Source organism: Macaca fascicularis, chromosome 3, assembly GCF_037993035.2.
Source record: "Macaca fascicularis isolate 582-1 chromosome 3, T2T-MFA8v1.1".
Lineage (NCBI taxonomy): Eukaryota > Metazoa > Chordata > Mammalia > Primates > Cercopithecidae > Macaca > Macaca fascicularis.
The window spans coordinates 128,665,709-128,684,227 of NC_088377.1; the positions used below are offsets into that span (position 1 = coordinate 128,665,709).

At 39.6% G+C, this 18,519-nt stretch overlaps 1 protein-coding gene across 5 annotated transcripts in view; it reads left to right on the plus strand.

The window, feature by feature from the left end:
• CDK6 (cyclin dependent kinase 6) overlaps positions 1-18,519 on the plus strand; it is a 238,151-nt gene that overhangs the window by 154,361 nt on the left and 65,271 nt on the right. For all 5 annotated transcript variants that reach the window (XR_012432667.1, XM_015447745.4, XM_065542349.2 and 2 more), the window contains one exon: positions 16,221-16,330. Coding sequence is in view for 4 of the 5 variants with exons in the window: in XM_015447745.4 (XP_015303231.1) it covers positions 16,221-16,330 (110 nt within the window). In the remaining variant the exon portion in view is untranslated. The remainder of the gene's footprint in view (positions 1-16,220; positions 16,331-18,519) is intronic.

The window sequence follows — 18,519 nt, forward strand, 5'->3', positions numbered from 1 at the left end:
CAGAAACATGCCTGTGCCCACAGTGCCCGACTTCTGGCTCCTGTGCAGAACATTGCGGGTAGGCAAACCTTCCCTGCCCTCCATCCAGGACCCAGTCATTTGCACATCCATGACCCTGACTCCTCAACTGGCAGCCATCTTGGTGAAATCCCTTGGGGACCCTTTGTCTTAGAAAAACAACTTCTTTTGTTTTTGTCAGCTTTTCTGGTAAACTGCATTACTATGGAAATGTTGACTGTTCTGGAAATACAAACTTTTTTATTGTAATTAGGCTTAAGACCAAAACAGAAAAGAACTAAGGTCATTTAGACTCCACAGTGAGGAGAATGAACCTGAGTTCAATAAGACCTGCTTCAGATCCTGGTTCTGCCATTGGCTCTTAACTTCTGTGAGTCTCAGCTTCCTTATCTGTAAAAATAGTCATTGATACTCCCCTCACGCCATTAAACTGAAGATTACGTAAGAGAACAGATGAAGTTAATTCAGCACAGTACATTACATCTTCTGTGCTTTACAAGTGTTTCCTTTCTCTCCTTCTGTAGCCCCCTACTTATTTACACTCAAAATAAAAACTTTTTATTGAAAAGTTTTAGAGAAGAGAAAACATTACAAGGCCCCACAGTAATCCATTCTGATATTTAACAGTTCTTATTGTCAGAAAATACTTCCTTCTGTCTCACCCAAATTCCTAATGCTGCAATCTAAGTCCTTCTCTCAGGTGTGTCCTCCTTTTCTGTTTGCAGTTTTAATCTTGCTAAATGAACAGCATGAAACACCCTAATCTTCAGAAGCATATTTTCTTTATGTCTTTCCTTTAATAGTTTAAAGCACAAAATATAGTGGGACCCCCCACAGTCCTCTGTAGACTTTAAATTCATTTCTGGTAGCCTGGATTACTGGGAAATGTTGTGGCTGGTTTTATTTTCCTGCATGCATCTCGATGACCCATTTTAGATGGGGGTGTTTGAGGAGGAGAACGTACTGTGGAATGAGCTATACCTTCATGACTGCTTCCACCTGACAATCTGCAAATCCTCCCCATTTAAGGAAGGCAGTGCTCATGGAATTTTAAAATGTTAAAGAATGTGTGTGCCTGAACTTGGATGTTAAAACTATGCTTCCATTTCGTTCGTCACTTGCAGTAACCATATAACATGCTACTACTCATTTAGTAGGTTTGCTTGCAGCCTGTGTCAAAAGGAGCATAGTAACCAATGAAAAAGAAGGCATGGACCTTAGACCTTAGAGGCATTTGACTGCTTCCATAGCAGGGGGAAAAAAAACCAATTTTTAAATTCTTTTACAAATCTGAGTAATTATGTGGCCTCTCATAGCAAGGGGGAAAAAAACCCAATTTTAAAATTCTTTTACAAATCTGAGTAATTATGTGGCCTCTCAAAGCAAATAGATTTCCTTAAGAGTTAAAACAACTTTTAAGAGGAAACAATGAGTCCTGCAGCCTGCCATATCCTGTGTTCAGAATAATTTTCATTTCTACTTATCTGTGAAGGTTGAAGGAATGTCTACAAATATTTGCTTGGTTTCTATGGTGAAGGCAGAGAGATCAAATGTGTGATTGTTTAGTGTTAAAATCAAAACTACACTATACTGTACTTCTACAAAGAGAATGAGTTTGTTACTTGAAACATAATAGACGTTTAATAAGTGGTAACTATTTTAAGTTTCACGAGTTCAGGAGGAAATTTAAACAGTGCAGCCTGAAGGAAAACATGGGCCCTTCAGGCATTTTAAAACTTCATTTTACAAAAATAAAATGGTCCTTGCACTTTATTAAAAAGTCATCTGTTGACTAAAGATCATGTTGGTGGACTTGCAGAATGCCTGGTGTGGACATGGGGACTCAACTATGTCCTGTAAAATTTGTACTATAATAAAAACCCCCTGTCCTGCCCTGTGTTATCCCTCCTTACCCTATAACTCTCCATACTTCTGTCTTCTGGCTACCCATACATTTGTTGGAACATATGTTTATTTTATGCTTGCTTTATACAACGCTCTGCGAGGGACTGGGATTAAAAGTCCACTTAGAAATACTCTCTACCCTCAAAGGACTGGCTTTGGGCCTAGTAGACCATAAGGATACAATGATTGAGATGCAGTATGGTAAGCACTGAAATCATTTATGCTTGGGGAGGACTAGGCAGGGCAAGGTTCACAGGAATTAAGAATGGGGTTGTGAAGAGAGCATTCCAGAGAAGGGCCTAAGGGAAGACCACATGAGGCATGACATAGCACACATGTTTGAAGAACCTCAAGGTCTCTGGCAAGTTAAAGAAAGCTTTCATCTGAAGGGGGAGCAGTTAATGAAGCCAGAGAGTGGATGGGAACCAGATTATGAGAGCGTTGGAGGTAAACTAGAGTTGAGCTTGACCCTGAAATCTCCGGAGAATGGATGAAGGATTTTAAGCAGGACAGTGGTGAGCACAGCTTCAGATGCAGTAGAGAAGACAGAGTGGCAGGGGGCATGTTGGCAGGAAAAGATCACAGAGGAAGCTATTTGGACCATCCAGGAGAGGACATTCTCTCGATGGAATTGTCAGGATCTGATGGTGGCTTCATTGAAAGTCAAGAGAAGTAGGGAAACTGGGTAGGTGGTGATTTTGCTTGCAGAGAGAGGGAATATAGGAAAAGCAAGTTTTAGAGGAAAGACAATGCATGCATTTTGAATTGGAGATACTGGTAGCAGCACTATGTGGTGATGTCCAGGAGACAGTTGGATTTGTGGGACAGAGACTGCAGAGTTCTGAGTACAGCATGGATTGGAGCAGGGGTGGGGACAGGCACATGGAGTGCTCCCCAAGGATTGTGCTTCATATAAGAAAAGTGACTGCCTGAGGATGTCGCCTTAGATTAAGCAATAATTTAAAAGACACAAAGGCACTAGGACAGGACCGTAGCATTCTGCACTTAAATTGCTACACAGACACCACCCCTCCTTCCAACCCAGTTGTACTTCAGCCAAGTCATTTGACTCATTGCTTTCCTAATTTGTGACCACGCTGTCCAGGACTAACATGGTACCTCACAGAGTAGACATTCACATGATGAATTGTCTGGAAGCTTACTTTGACCTAAAGACTTGCTGTCCAGGCCTTTTTTAGGTAGATCTGCTTAGACATAGATAAAATGGGGGAGAGGTATACGACTCAGTAAGAAATGGCAAGTGCCACTGCTATCACAAAAGGTCAGAAACCTGGATCCCTGAATTCTACCTTTGCTGGCCCTTCAGTGAGTCATTTTCATCCCTCCCCTGACACAAGTACACAGCCCCACTGTTTACCGAGTGGCTCTCTTCCCCCAAGATGCCTTTCGTCTCTACTTGGAGGGAACACCCATTCAGCTCATTTTCTCTGTGCCTTTCATTGCCCTGTGCGTTTTCTTACACATTCTCTGAATCTAATCAGGGTCAGCTCCTCCCTCCACAGGACCATTTCCTTTGTTAAAAATACATGATTACTCAAAGGTATTAAGTTATTATGGTACAGTATTGTCCTCATATTCTCCAGTCTAGGGGATTGCCTCTATCCAAACTGCCACTGGGAGTGTCCTGTGGTTCATTCATGTATCCAGCTATCAGATAATTACTGAGCACCTTCCATGCATGACACTATAAGTGCATTGTGGCCAAGAAATGGAAGAGTTGCAATGCAAGATAGAAAGGGTCAAGTACTATAGAAGTGCAGTGGAGGCTCAGAGAAGAGCCATTACTTCCAGCTGGGAGATCAGGAAAGGCTTTGTGGAGGAGGCAATATGTGAACCAGGTAAAGATGGGTAGGATTTGGACCTGCAGAGACTCAGAGAAAGAGAATCTCAGAGACAGAATCAGAGAACCACACCAGCAATAGCAGGTGATGGGACATCCACATATCTAAAGGGAGCCAGTGGCCCCATGTGAGCCAAGGCAGCTCTAGATGTGAGGAAATACAGCCCTCCTGCTGGTAATGGATGCATCAGAGCAGAGGTGAGGACAAAGTTATTGGCACAGGACTCCATGCTCTGAGACTCTCATCTTTGTATTGACCTCAGACATTTTTTTTGTCATATGTCAAAACATCTCCTTCTAGCTCTTAGATTGCAAATGGGTGAATTTGAGATGACTCTATTATTATTTTATGGGTATTTAATGTTTTGTTTTGTTTTGAGATGGAGTTTTGCTCTTGTTGCCCAGGCTGGAGTGCAATGGTGTGATCTTGGCTCACCGCAACCCCCACCTACTGAGTTCCAGCAATTTTCCTGCCTCAGCCTCCTGAGTAGCTGGGATTACAGGCATGCACCGCCATGCCCAACTAATTTTGTATTTTTAGCAGAGATGGGGTTTCACCATGTTAGTCAGGCTGGTCTCAAACTCCCGACCTCAGGTGATCCGCCCTCCTCAGCCTCCCAAAGTGCTGGGATTACAGGTGTGAGCCACCACACCAAGCCAGTATTTAATTCTTAATAGTTTCCATAACCAGTTAAGGGGTTATAATGAGAAGACTGTGCTTGGCAGAATTAGAATTCCAGTTCTTTATAATATTCTTAATTTAAATATATAATTTTAAAGAACTAAATTATGGCCGGGCGTGATGGCTCACGCTGTAATCCCAGCACTTTAGGAGGCCAAGGTAGGCAGATCACTTGAGGTCAGGAGTTCGAGACCAGTCCGGGCAACGTGGCGAAACCCTGTCTCTAAAAATACAAAAAAGTAGCTGGGCATGGTGGTGCACGCCTGTAATCCCAACTACTGGGGAAGCTGAGGCAGGAGAATCACCTGGGAGACAGAGGTTGCAGTGAGCCGAGATCGCACCACTGCACTCCAGCCTGGGCTACAGAGCAAGACTCCATCTCAAAAAAAAAAAAAAAAAGGTAACTTTTGCAACTCTGTGAAAAGTCAGTAAAATTATCACTAATTTTCATTTTCACTTCACAAAACCACACTAGTTTTCTATAGGGAGAAAAACATATGTATTAGAGAGTTTTGTATTGCTCTGATGCAAATAAACAGATTAGAGCACAGTTTAGAAAACCTTCACTTTGACAAAATAAAGATTCGGAGATATTTCAAAGATTACATTTATATTCCTTATAAACCATTATCTGTGTTTACATTTGAGACATGTTGGTGAAGTGGGCCTGAGAAAGAGAATGTCACCACACAGGAACACTCCGTAAGTAATTACTAAACCAAAGGACAGCAAGGATATTTAAAGATAACGTTCTTGGGTCTGTAAAGTATATATGTTTTTTAAATCTTCATTGCTATTGCCATATCATTTAGGGAGTCTTAAAATGTTAATAGAGGACACCTTATAGATTACCCAGTCCAAACATCTTCTTTAACAGATAAGAAAACTGAAGCTTGGAGAAGTTGCCACCCATGCTACTTTCTCCATCTATAAACAGGATGTATCAACCAGAGTCCCAACAGGAAATACATGGCACACTCAAACTCAAGTAGTTCAAGGAGGATTTCTTGATACAGGCATGACTTGCAGAGATGTGGGTTTAGGGGAACTCAGGGGATGGTGCTGTGACCTGAGTCTTACTCGCAGTCAGGTTGTTACCATTCCCAGGCCCGAGAAGAAGAGGGGGAGCAGTTACTGGAATCCAGGGGGAAGAAAGCAAGTAGAGCAGGCTTCCTGAGATGGACATTGACTTTGTGATGGCAATCACAAAGCTCTAGACAGCTTTGCTGGGAGGAAAATCAAAGAGTTGAGGATCCTGACCTCATGCTGCTGCTTCTCTCTGAATTCCTGCTGAGTCTTCCCATTGGCCAAAGCCAATAAGAAACTGGAGGCATATGGCATACATAGGTCCACTTCTAGGGCAGAGACTATCTGGAGCAACAAAAAGAAGGCATCCAGCACAGTGTTCACACCATGCTTTTCTGCCATTGTGGCCATATAATGAGGATGAATCAGATAACACCTAGTTTTTTCAAGATCTTGGTGAAAGGTTACATGATAAAAGATTGTTAAATATAACATCAAGTGAGAGCAGTTTACTCCAAAATGTATTTTAAGTCAGAGTTGGCCTTGGCCGTACTTTTTCTTATACTATTATTGAACTGGTTCAAAAAAATGTGAATAGAGATCAAAGAAGTTTAAACAGATACATCCACTTGTGTAAATATCCTTGAACTCCCCCCTGCCTTCCGCTCCCTGTCCTGTTGCCACATCCATTCAGCACCTCTAGAGGTTGTTAATACGTGTAGTGATTGTAATAAACATCGTATTTGCTTTGGTTCCAGCTGGCTCCAATCACCAAACTCTGTCCATAATTCCTATTGTCTTTGCTTACTGGACAACTGCATTGTTACCATTAGTGGCGACTTTTGTTATGGATTTCTAAATGTTGATCTTTATATATTGCACTCATTGTTTTCCTCAACATGTTTTAAAATTTAAATTTACCATTGTATTTTGTTTTTAAGGATATTTAGAGTTATTAAACATAGAGAACTTCTGGTAGAATTGATTATATTCTTGAGAACTTTCATGCACTAAAACCTTGAAACAATTATATTGATATTATTCATTCTTTATAAAGCTTTCAAGTAAAAAGCTTCTGCTCATGCATGAGTTAAACTGGTTTTAAGTTCGCCAATCTTCCATCAGAAGTTTTTAGAGGCACAGAAGTATAATAATATCTAAGCAAAGGGAATTTATATTTTACTGTCAGGAAAATTTGTTGCAATTTGTTCTCAAAAACTTGGATCCAGATTTAGTTGCAGTAGATATTTTAAATCTTATGAAATTACAGAAGTTGTCATAATTTGAGATAATTAAAATTACAGTGACTTAATGTAGGAATTGAAAGACTCTGGTTCAGAGATTATAGAACAGCCAAGTAAATTAACAAATTAAAACTGGGGATGCCCTCTTGATATATAGAATAATATTACATAAACCAGGAAATGACTATTAGAAAATGCTATTCTTTTATATCTATTGCAAAATATAGTAGTTTGTTTTCCTTTTTTTTGAGACAGAGTCTTGCTTTTCACCCAGACTAAAGGGGTGCGATCTCACTGCAACCCCCACCTCCAAGGTTCAAGCAATTCTTCTGCCTCAGCCTCCCTATTAGCAGGGATTACAGGTGTGCTCCACCACACCTGGCTAATTTTTTTTTATTTTTAGTAGAGATGGTTTTGCCATGCTTCCCAAGCTGGTCTTGAACTCCTGACCTCAAGTGATCCGCCTGCCTCAGCCTCCTAAAGTGCTGGGATTACAGGCATGAGCCACCACATCCAGCCCAGTAGTTTGTTATTTTTAAATATAGGCCCGGGTCATTGATGGGGTTATTTTATTAGAGAATTAACTAGAAATTAACTAGTCTTGAACAATTCATACTTTCTTTTGAAATTGAATTCCTCAAAGATTGAACCAAAAATGATGTCTCTTTAGACAGAAGTTGATGGTTTAAAATAGTGTCAGCATAAACTTAGTCTAATTTCTCTCTCACTTTGTTACAATGATTTACACAGACTAGAGCAAAATCTTACAGATAAAAATGAGATATATAAATTTTAGCTTTCATTCAAGTTATTAAATGTGAAGTGATGAGTAGATATTATATCGTATAGAGCACTGGAAAGTAATAGAAACACTTTTCTTTTTTTTTTTTTTTTTTCTTTTTTGAGACAGAGTCTCTCTGTCGCCCAGACTGGAGTGCAGTGGCACGATCTCGGCTCACTGCAAGCTCTACCTCCCAGGTTCACGCCATTCTCCTGCCTCAGGCTCCCCAGTAGCTGGGACTACAAGCGCCGGCCACCAGGCCCAGCTAATTATTTTATATTTTTAGTAGAAACGGGGTTTCACCATGTTAGCCAGAATGGTCTCAATCGCCTGACCTTGTGGTCTGCCCGCCTCGGCCTCCCAAAGTGCTGGGATTACAGGCATGAGCCACCGCGCCCGGCCAGAAACCCTTTTCTTAAACAATTTTTAGGGAAATCATTTTTTTTTTTTTTTTTTTTTTTTTTGAGATGGAGTCTCGCTCTGTCACCCAGGCTGGAGTGCAGTGGCTGGATCTCAGCTCACTGCAAGCTCCGCCTCCTGGGTTTACGCCATCCTCCTGCCTCAGCCTCCCGAGTAGGTGGAACTACAGGCGCCTGCCACCTCGCCCGGCTAAGTTTTTGTATTTTTAGTAGAGACGGGGTTTCACTGTGTTAGCCAGGATGGTCTCGATCTCCTGACCTCGTGATCCGCCCGTCTCGGCCTCCCAAAGTGCTGGGATTACAGGCTTGAGCCACTGCGCCCGGCCGGGAAATCATTTAACCCTAAAGAACAACTGAGCTTTTGAGATTTGTAAGCTGTTATAAATTTTTACATTAAGATATTTCAAAGTAAATTTAAAATTGTTTCCTGTTTTTTAATTACAACCTGTATCTTTGCTCCTTATTTTGTGGATGTTTGGAGTGCTGAGTTGAAGATGCTATGTTACAAATTGCAGAAGGGGCACAGAGTTGAAATCAGACAGTCCTGGTAAGAATCCCAGTTCTTCCAAATTTCAGCTAATGACTCTGCCCAGATTACTCAGCCTCTCTGAAATTCAATTTTCCCAGCTGTAACATGTGCTTACTGACAGCAACTGACTAACTCATGCCCCTGAAATAACCATCCAGCGTCTCTTTTCCTTTCCACCTTCTACCCTCCATGCTGCCATGTTTTTGTGGCATTTACCCATTTAAAGTTTGATGTCTGTGTGTCCTTACAGGCATTTTTCTATTTTCATTTTTTGTAGACATATAATCTACCCACACAAAACCTTTTAACAGAAATTGGAATGTATTTCACACAGTTCCGAAACTTATTTATTAACTTACTGTATCATGGACATCTTTTCTGTGTGAACAGGAATGAACAAGATGGGAACTATCTTATTCTTTTTGACGACTGAATAATTATAAGATAAATTTCCATAAGTATAACTCTGGGTGGGGGTGTGTACACTATTAATTTTATAGATACTGTCATTTTGTCTTCTAAAAAGGCTGTGTCAATTTGCAGGGGTTTAGGATTTGTTGTTTGTGTTTTTGTTTGTTAGTTTGTTAACTTACTTGAGACAGAGTCTCGCTCTGTTACCCCAGCTGGAGTATAGTGGCATGATCATGGCTCACTGCAGCCTCGACCTCCCAGGCTCAAGCAATCCTCCCATGTCAATATTGAGTAGCTGGAACTTCAGGCATGCACCACCGCACTTGGCTAATTTTTTAATTTTTTTTTTGTAGAGACAAGGTTTTACTATGTTGCCCAGGCTGATCTCCAACTCCTCGACTCAAGCAGTTCTCTCGCCTTGGCCTCCCAAGGTGCTGGGATTACAGGCATGAGCCACCAAGACCAGCCCAAATTGCAATTTAAAACAGTTTTTCGATATGATGGCCAACCCTGAAGAGTGTCATTCTGTTCATTCCCGCAAATCAGGCAAAAAATGATACCTCTTTATTATAGTGGGTTTCTTTCTGTTTCTTTCCTTTCTTCCTTTTCTTTCCTCCCTTTTTTTTTTTTTTTTTCTTTTGAGACAGAGTCTCACTCTGTCGCCCAGGCTGGAATGCAGTGGTGTGATCTCGACTCACTACAAGTTCTGCCTCCCAGGTTCACACCATTCTTCTGCCTCACCCTCCCGTGTAGCTGGCACTGCAGATGCCCGCCACCAGGGCCAGCTAATTTTTGTATTTTTAGTAGAGACGGGGTTTCACAGTATTAGCCAGGATGGTCTCAATCTCCAGACCTCGTGATCCACCCGCGTTGGCCTCCCAAAGTGCTATAATTACAGGCGTGTACCACCACACCCAGCCTTCTTTCCACCTTTCTTTAACGAGGTTATCTTTGATAGTTTTTTCTTTGTGAATTGCCTTTTTATATCTTTCATCTGTTTTTCTGTTGTATGTTACTGATTTGTGCAAGTGCTTTATGGAATATGAATAGTTATTCTTTGACTTTATATGTGTTTTCTCCCAGCCTTTATATATAGTGTTTTTTGCTGAAGAGGGTTTCAGTTTTAAATAGCTGGATCTGTGACTCTTCATCTCAGGTTTCTAGATTTCCCATCATGGTGAAAAAGTCCTTCACATCCCAAGGTCCTCTGCTGTTTTCTTTTAGTACATTTTTTTAGTTCTACTTCATACATTTAGATGTTCCATGAATTTTTTTTTTTATATTTTATCCATATGAAATTTTAAAAGAAATTTTATCTACATAAAGCAGAGGTCAAACTTATTGTCTTCCATATTAATGGCCACTTGTCTTGCTTCCAATTTCAAACAAAATTTTTTTCTTTTTAGAGACAGGGGTGTCCCTATGTTGCCCAGGATGGACTCAAACTCCTAGGATCAAGGGATCTCATCGCAGCCTCCTGAGTAGATGGGTCTAAAGGCACTGGCCACCTCACCTGACTTGCTTTCAATTGTCGAAGTATTTTTTTTCCCCACTAAACTGAAATTTGGCCACCTATAAGGATTTAAACCCCGTAAATATATCGGTCTCTTTCTGGACATTTTGTTTTCTTGATCTTTTAGCACCTACGATTTTACTTGCTACTTAACATGCCTTAGAGTATATTTTGGTATCAAAGAGAAAATGCCCCTTATTCCTATTTCTCAAACTATTTTTGGCTCTTCTTAAGCATTGTCCTAACAAAGGCTCTTTATTGTCAAAGTTAAATTTCTCCCCAAAATCATTGGACTGTCCTAAATTTTTATGTTAATGCAGGGATGGCTCTTATCTTTATAATGTGGCCTTTTCCCATCTTAGCCATGTCTGTATCACCATTTATTTATTTTTACTTTATGTTCTTCAACAATAGTATATCATTTTCTTAATAGGGATCTTGTAAATTTCTTTTAATTCCTCAGTGTGTTACATTTTTTTGTTACTAGTATGAATGGACTTCTTTTTCCATCTTATTTTGTGACTGAATTACTATGAATTATGTATTTATTTTATGTCATATCTACCATAATCTCAATTTTTGGTATTTTAATAATATTTTTGTTACCATAAATTAAGTAAGGATTTATATAAGACAAACTCTTATCAATAAAGAACTTTACACTTAAAAGAGAGTACTTGCATTTCACTCCCAGAACAAAAACCAAGTATATACATCATTGTAAAGAAAACAATAATAAATCCTAACAAGTAGAAATTGTACAGATTATAGTCTCTCATTGTAATTCAATAAAAGTAGAAATTCAGCCATTAAAAGATTGCCATAAATAACCTGACCATATGGACATTTTAAAACACTTCTAAATTAAAGATAAATTACATGGTATTTAAAGATGAGCAAAAATGAGAAAAGTTTATCTATGAATATATAGTTAGCATTTTATTATTAATTAAAATTGAAAAGAGCTAAATTTTAACTCAAAAAAAAAGCCCAAAAACAACAAGAAATTAGGAGGAGAAAATTTTAAAAGATAAAAATATAAATCAACAAATTATAAAATAAAACAATGATCCTTCCAAAATGGAAATAAAATTGTATCAGTTTTTTAAAATAAATAATATGGCTAAACTTCTGATAAACCTGACAGATATAAAGAGAAAACAAAAATTTACAACTTTAAGAAAGAGAAAATCAGTAAACCAAGGAAACAGATGAAATTAAAATAATTATAAGAAATACTATGTTCAAATTTAAGTCAATACATTTTTAAATCTAGATTAAGGATGTTCGTAGGAAAATCCTTTTTCATTACCAAAATTGGCTTCTAAAGAGGTTGAAAGCTGAGCAGACTAATTACCAAGAAGAAATTCAAAAGACCATTAAGACACACTGCTAACAAAGATCCAGACAGCTCTATGAGCGAGATTGACCCTCGAAGAACTGGTTATTATTCTGTTATTTGTACTATTCCAGAATATAGTAAAAATTGGAAGCTTGAATATCCCTGGTAACAAAACATGAAAAATTAACACACAAAAAAACTACAGATCAGCCTCATTTATGAATATAAGTCAATATGCTAAGTAGATATTAGCAAATAGAATTTCAGAGTGTCTTAAAAGAATAATACATAATCAGAAATGATTTATTCCGAGAAGTCAAGGATGCTACTATATTGGGAATTCTGTTAATGTAACTAATATGTCTTTAATAAAATAAAGGCAAATGATCATATGGTCATTATTAATAGACATTTTAAAAAGCATTTGATAAAAATTCATTCTACATTTTGAGTGGTAACTAAATTTTAAAAGGAATAGAGGGAATTTCCCCAACATATCAATATTGTTAGTATGATTTTGACTGTCTATACATTTATTTATCACAATAGGTATAACTGACTAAAGTATTGAAAATGAAGACAGCCTTACTAAAGTTTTTTAGGATGGATAATCAATCAGAAACCAGTTTCTTGCTGAGCACATTGGCTCACACCTATAATCCCAGCATTCTGGGAGGCCGAGGTGGGCAGATCACCTGAGGTCAGGAGTTTGTGACCAGCCTGGCCAACATGGTGAAACCCTATCTCTACAAAAAATACAAAAATATTAGCCAAGTGTGGTGGCATGTGCCTGTAGTCCTAGCTACCTGGGAGGCTGAGACTTGAGACTCGCTTAAGCGTGGGAGGCGGAGGTTGCAGTGAGCCAAGATCGCACCATTGCATTCCCATCTCGGCAGCAGAGCAAGACCCTGTCTGAAAAGAAAAATGAAAGAAAGAATATTTTCCTTAGAACAGCTTAAAATAAGGCTGTATTCAGATTCAACTTTTCTTCCTATGTATTTCTTCCAAAATAAAGATTCAACTTTATTTTGAATTGAGATAGAAAGATAAGTGTGTGCCCTCATGATATCTGTGTATTTCTGTCAACCACTCAAGTGGAACCTTATGGACAGTTTGCACCTGCAGTTTTGTTTACAGTGTGTCAGGGAAGCAAAGAAGTGTTCCTCCAGCTAGAAATATTAATAATGCAGAAACAAGTCGTATAACTAAAACTAGACCCCAGTATTGGACACTCGTTTCTTAGCGAAAACAATACCTTCTCTTTTGGGAATGACTGGTCTTTGAATTTTGCCCAGTTATCTTTCTAGCAATGACTGCCTTAAAAGGATTAATTTAATAGGTGTTAAACCCTTATTGTTGTGTTTACAGTACTGTGATAGGCATTTACAGATATAAACATAGATTAAGGCAGGGCCATGTCCTCAGGAACAAACCATATTATGAGCTATGTTACAAGGTATGATTTTCAGATAGCAGCAAGTTCAGGGTGGTGCTGGCATCTAAGCTAGGCCTTGTAGGATAGGTGAAATTTACACATGTGGAGAGGAGAAAAAAGAGTTGCCCAGGCTAGGAAAATGATATAAACAAAAGCATGGAGACAAGAGCGGTCGAATATGCTTGCGTAATCTAGTGGTGTTCAAACATAGCCAAAGGTGAGGGTTACTTGAAGAACTTAAAAAAAAAATAAGAAAGGACTAGGCACGGTGGCTAATGCCTGTAATTTTAGCACTTTGGGAGGTTGAGGCAGGCGGATTGCCTGAGCTCAGGAGTTCAAGACCAGCCTGGGCAACATGGTGAAACCCCATCTCGACTAAAATACAAAAAAAAAATTAGCTGGGTGTAGCGGCGTGCGCCTGTAGTCCCAGCTACTCAGGAGGCTGAGGCAGGAGAATTGCTTGAACCTAGGAGGCGGAGGTTGCAATGAACCAAGATCGTGCCACTGCACTCCAGCCTGGGCAACAGAGCAAGACTCCATCTCAAAAAGAAAAAATAAAAAGAAGATGAAGAAGGAAGGAAGGAAAGAGGAAAACTCCAACCCAAAAGTTCAGCCCACAGAAAGTCTAATTCAGTGGCACAAGATAAGACCTAGACACCTAAGTTTTTCTAAAACCCCATGGGGATTTTGATGAACAGGCAGGGTTAAGAACCAGTGGTGCAGTATAGATGTGACTAGGATATAAAGGCTATGGAAGTTCTGTGGGAGGTGATGCATTGATGTACTGTGGGAGGTGGCATTGATAGAAAGATATGTTGGGGCCAAATGATAACTTGAGTAACGTCGTTTCGGTATTGTCAGTTTTGTGTTTTGTTTTTTATTTCTATTATATCACAGCCATCCCTCCATTAGATATCAACCAGTATTACTTAAACAAAACTTGACCCATATGTGAATTCAAAGCAAAATATGTTAGATGAGATATAGAGGGGGAACCTCTCAAGAATATTTTTCCAATTTGATGTTGCCATATAATCACCTAAAGATTTAGAGGGGTCGTTTTATTATCACTCATAATCTTGTCAGTTGACCAGACTCAGCTGACAGTTCTGCTCTGTGTGACATTGTCTGGGACTGCAGTTATATAGGTCAGTTGGCTTGAATGTCCAAGATGGCTCAGTCACAGGTCAGCTGAGAGCTCAACTGGGACTGTCAACCAGGGCATCTCCATGGGCTTCTCACAGCATGACAGCTGGGTTCCAAGAGGTAGCATCTCAAGAGAAAAGGCCTAGGCTCAGGCTTCTTATGACCTAACGTTGGTAGTCTCAGACATTACTTGCACTATATTCTGTAGGTCAAGTAAGTCACTAAGGCCAAGTCAGATTCAATGGAAGATGAATAAACTCCATCCCTTTATACGAGGAGCAGTGTGTGCAAATAAGAAAAGAAGGAAATTGATGGCAGCCACCATTTATTGAGACTTGCTACTGCAGTCTTAGCATACCAAGTAATATAGCATCAAAATATATAAAGCAGAATTTCAGAGAATTTAGATAGACATCCATAATAATACAACTAGACAAAACAATAAAGATAAAAGGGATCTGAATAATATAAAATTCTGATGTAATAGATTTATATTCTGAATTTTTTATCTGACAATTAAGAATACACCTTCCAGGTCCATAGACTATCTGCCCCTTGCCCCACAAAAGGAATCACTTGAACACCCTCTATATACTCAAATCTGCAGCTTTAACATGATATGCTTTCTTCAGCCCTCAGCCTGGCAAGAAAAGTTACAGTTGTGTTTGTTTCATCTATTACTATATGCTGCTCTGTTTTAAATTTCTTGTCTTTTTGGAATCTCTTCCTCTGCCTGGTTTTTTCACACATGATATGAACAATTGGGTTACACATTCTCTCTTAAGGTCTTCCCCGTTTTTTACTTGTTTTCTGAAAAAGAGCAGCATGGAGAGGGGTTTTACTTTGATTCCCCAAGCTGTCATGGTAAGAGCAGTTTTGACATGTCCTGGGTGTTCTGTAGACTTCAAGGTCACCATCCAGCAGCCCTGGCACCACCATCTTCATGTGTGTGTGTGTGTGTGTGTGTGTATACAGCTTGTGGGGTACAAGTGGTTTTGAGTTACATGGCTGAATTGTATAGTGATGAAGTCTGAGATTTTAGTGCCCCCATCACCCAAGTAGTGTACATTTTACCCAGTATGTAGTTTCTTCTCCTTCACCCCTTTCTTTTTTTTTTTTTTTTTTTTTTTTTTTTGAGACGGAGTCTCGCTCTGTTGCCCAAGCTGGAGTGCAGTGGCCGGATCTCAGCTCACTGCAAGCTCTGCCGCCCGAGTTTACACCATTCTCCTGCCTCAGCCTCCCGAGTAGCTGGGACTACAGGCGCCTGCCACCTCGCCCGGCTAGTTTTTTGTATTTTTTAGTAGAGACGGGGTTTCACCGTGTTAGCCAGGATGGTCTTGATCTCCTGACCTCGTGATCCGCCCGTCTCGGCCTCCCAAAGTACTGGGATTACAGGCTTGAGCCACCGCGCCCGGCCCTCCTTCACCCCTTTCTCTACCCTCCCCGTTTCTGAGTCTCCAAAGTCCAAAATCCATTACACCACTCTGTATGCCATCATCTTCCAATTTGCCAATAATGCTGACCTGGGGATTGAGCTGTAATTGTTGCCATCACCTTTTTTCCATGCATTATTTTGTAAAGGCCCCTTAAGGGGAAAAAAAAAAAAAACAGTTTCTAAGTTTAAAAAAAAAAAATTTTTTTGATCTTTGCTTTCTGAAACTCATGTTATTATGCCATCCTAGTTAGACATAGAGTCGGAGGTTGGGAACCCAGTTGGTGAGGATGGTATAATTTCCTGGCCCGTCAGTGATGAGTCCTATTTACTCATTGCTTCTATCACAGCGTCCTTATATGATTTATAGCAATTCTTTCTGAACTACATCTTGTCATTAAACCACCAGGTTTATTGAGGAGTCTAAGCCCACAACCACCTTCGTCAGTAACACTCGGATCCGCTTGCCATTGCAGGTCGTCACGCTGTGGTACAGAGCTCCCGAAGTCTTGCTCCAGTCCAGCTACGCCACCCCCGTGGATCTATGGAGTGTTGGCTGCATATTTGCAGAAATGTTTCGTAGAAAGTAAGAAATACATTTTGTTTCACTCTGCTTTCCTTGAAAAGAGACTGTGGATCTTTGTGAATTTAAATGGCAGCATGGCATTTCTGTCATTAGGGGTCATGATGGCCAGATCCATCTGCCGCAGGCTACCACTTGCAAGCCTGTCCTGAAAGTTTGTCTTCTCAGTGCTTACAGTGTTGTTTTATATGACTGTAGCTTGCAGCTTCTGGAAACTCTGCCTGGGAGGGAACACCCCACTGTTCTTATAATTTACATTGTTTTATTGGTGATGATAGGACATGGTGAAAATAACACATATTTTGGCATTTTTTTAGTGAAGAAATATCCTCAAAGTGGACTTTATCCATAGGAGGAGAACCAAGGCTGTTAAATATATGAAAACTTTTTTAATGAAATTTTGATGGTGAGAATAGTTGAAAAAAACAATATTTAGGCTGAAAAAGAATAAGCAATGGGGATGTCAGTGCAACTTCAGGGCACTTTAAATGCTGCCATGTACAGGAGAGATTAGACATATTCAGGCACTATAGAGGACAGAAACAAGACTAAGGATACAGAAATTACAAACAGAAAGATTTTTGTTAAAAGGGGTAAAAATCTAATGATTAGACAGTTATCTGAAGAGTGGATTGGGGTTTGTGAAAATAGTGAGTTCTCATTGTGTGTCTAAGAAGAGGCTGGACCTCCACACATTGGTGATGTTTCAGCAGCATTTATAGAGTTGGTGCATAGGCTACATGCCCTCCAAGTTCCCTCTGAGAGAGTATGTGATTCGATTGTTTGATTTTCAGGTCACAAGAAATAGCCAAACAATATAATACATATCTGCCAGGAAAATAATCCATACCTGGGAACTAAGTTCAGCCTAGTCTAAATTAAACAGAGAACCTAATCATAATCTAATCTCTTTTTCTTTTCTATTTTTATTTCCATGGGGAAAAGTGAGTTAGGTGAGTTAGGAAACAGTATATTCCCATTGTATCTTTAAAATGTAGCTCCATGGTAGTTCACAAGGAAAAGAACTGGTCAACCATTGTTTGCTTGTTGTTTGGTTGGTTTTAACCAAACAAAGTTTTGTGCATGTAACAGATTTTTGGAACTATTGCTAGTACTCAGCAAATTCATCTTTGGCTCATAAGATGGGAGATCATGGCAAGGAGATCAGAGTAAACAGATGTTTAATGCAGCCGTACCATGTGCCAAGTATAGCGTCAAACCTCTTCCTTTATGCTACCTTTCTTAGTCCTACCAATAAGAGCAAACTGAGATGGAGTGGTACATTTATTTGTCTAACATTAGGCAGCTAAGAAGTAGCAAGGATATGAGTCCAAAGGAAGTCTTGCAAGTTCTGTTCCAGCGTTGCTTTTTTCCGAAGGAGAGGAGGGAAAAAGTAATATTGAATTCAGCTGAAGTGTTTGCCAAACAGGCTCAATTAGTGATTTTGAAAGTGTGGTCCCTGCACCGGGAACCTCAGTATCACCAGGCACCTTGCTGGAAATGCAAATCCTCAGGCCCCACCCCAGACCTACTGATTCAGTAGTTCTTGGGCTGGGATCCAGCAACCTGCATTTTAACAAGTTCTCCGATCCTAATACAACCTCCAGGATAAGAACCCCTGGGTTGGATGACAGTATCACCAGGGATGGGCAGTCTTTAAAAGTCTGGCTCCCAGGCCTCTCCCTTGAGATTCTGATTCATTACTGGGCTGGGGCCAGGAATTCTTATTTTTAAAAGTACCTTCAGCAATTATTTTCATCCAACAAGTGTGGAAGACATCGGGTTAAAGGCTTATGGTTAGAACCAAGAATAATTTACTGTCAATAGAGCAGAGTAGGGGTTTAGACAGTCATTCTCCTTCATCCCAGGAATAACTCGGTACTGCCAAGAGTTGATTAGAGAAATGCTTACTGAAATTATCTTTATGTGTCTAGTATAGTCTCAACCGTAAAGACAGAGTCCTTCAACAATTACAGACTTGGATACTAGTCATGATTGATGATAAAAGTCAATTTTTTAAGACGTTAAAAGAAAGATAAAACTTGAGATATGTAGAATTAAGTATTCACTACTAAGGAATTTGCTGTATGTTTAAGTATAGGCAATCTCCATTTGTGGAACAAATTTTATTTTAAAGCGTTAACAGCATTTTCCACTGAAGTGATAAGTGGTCATTGGATTCCAAGCCTAGT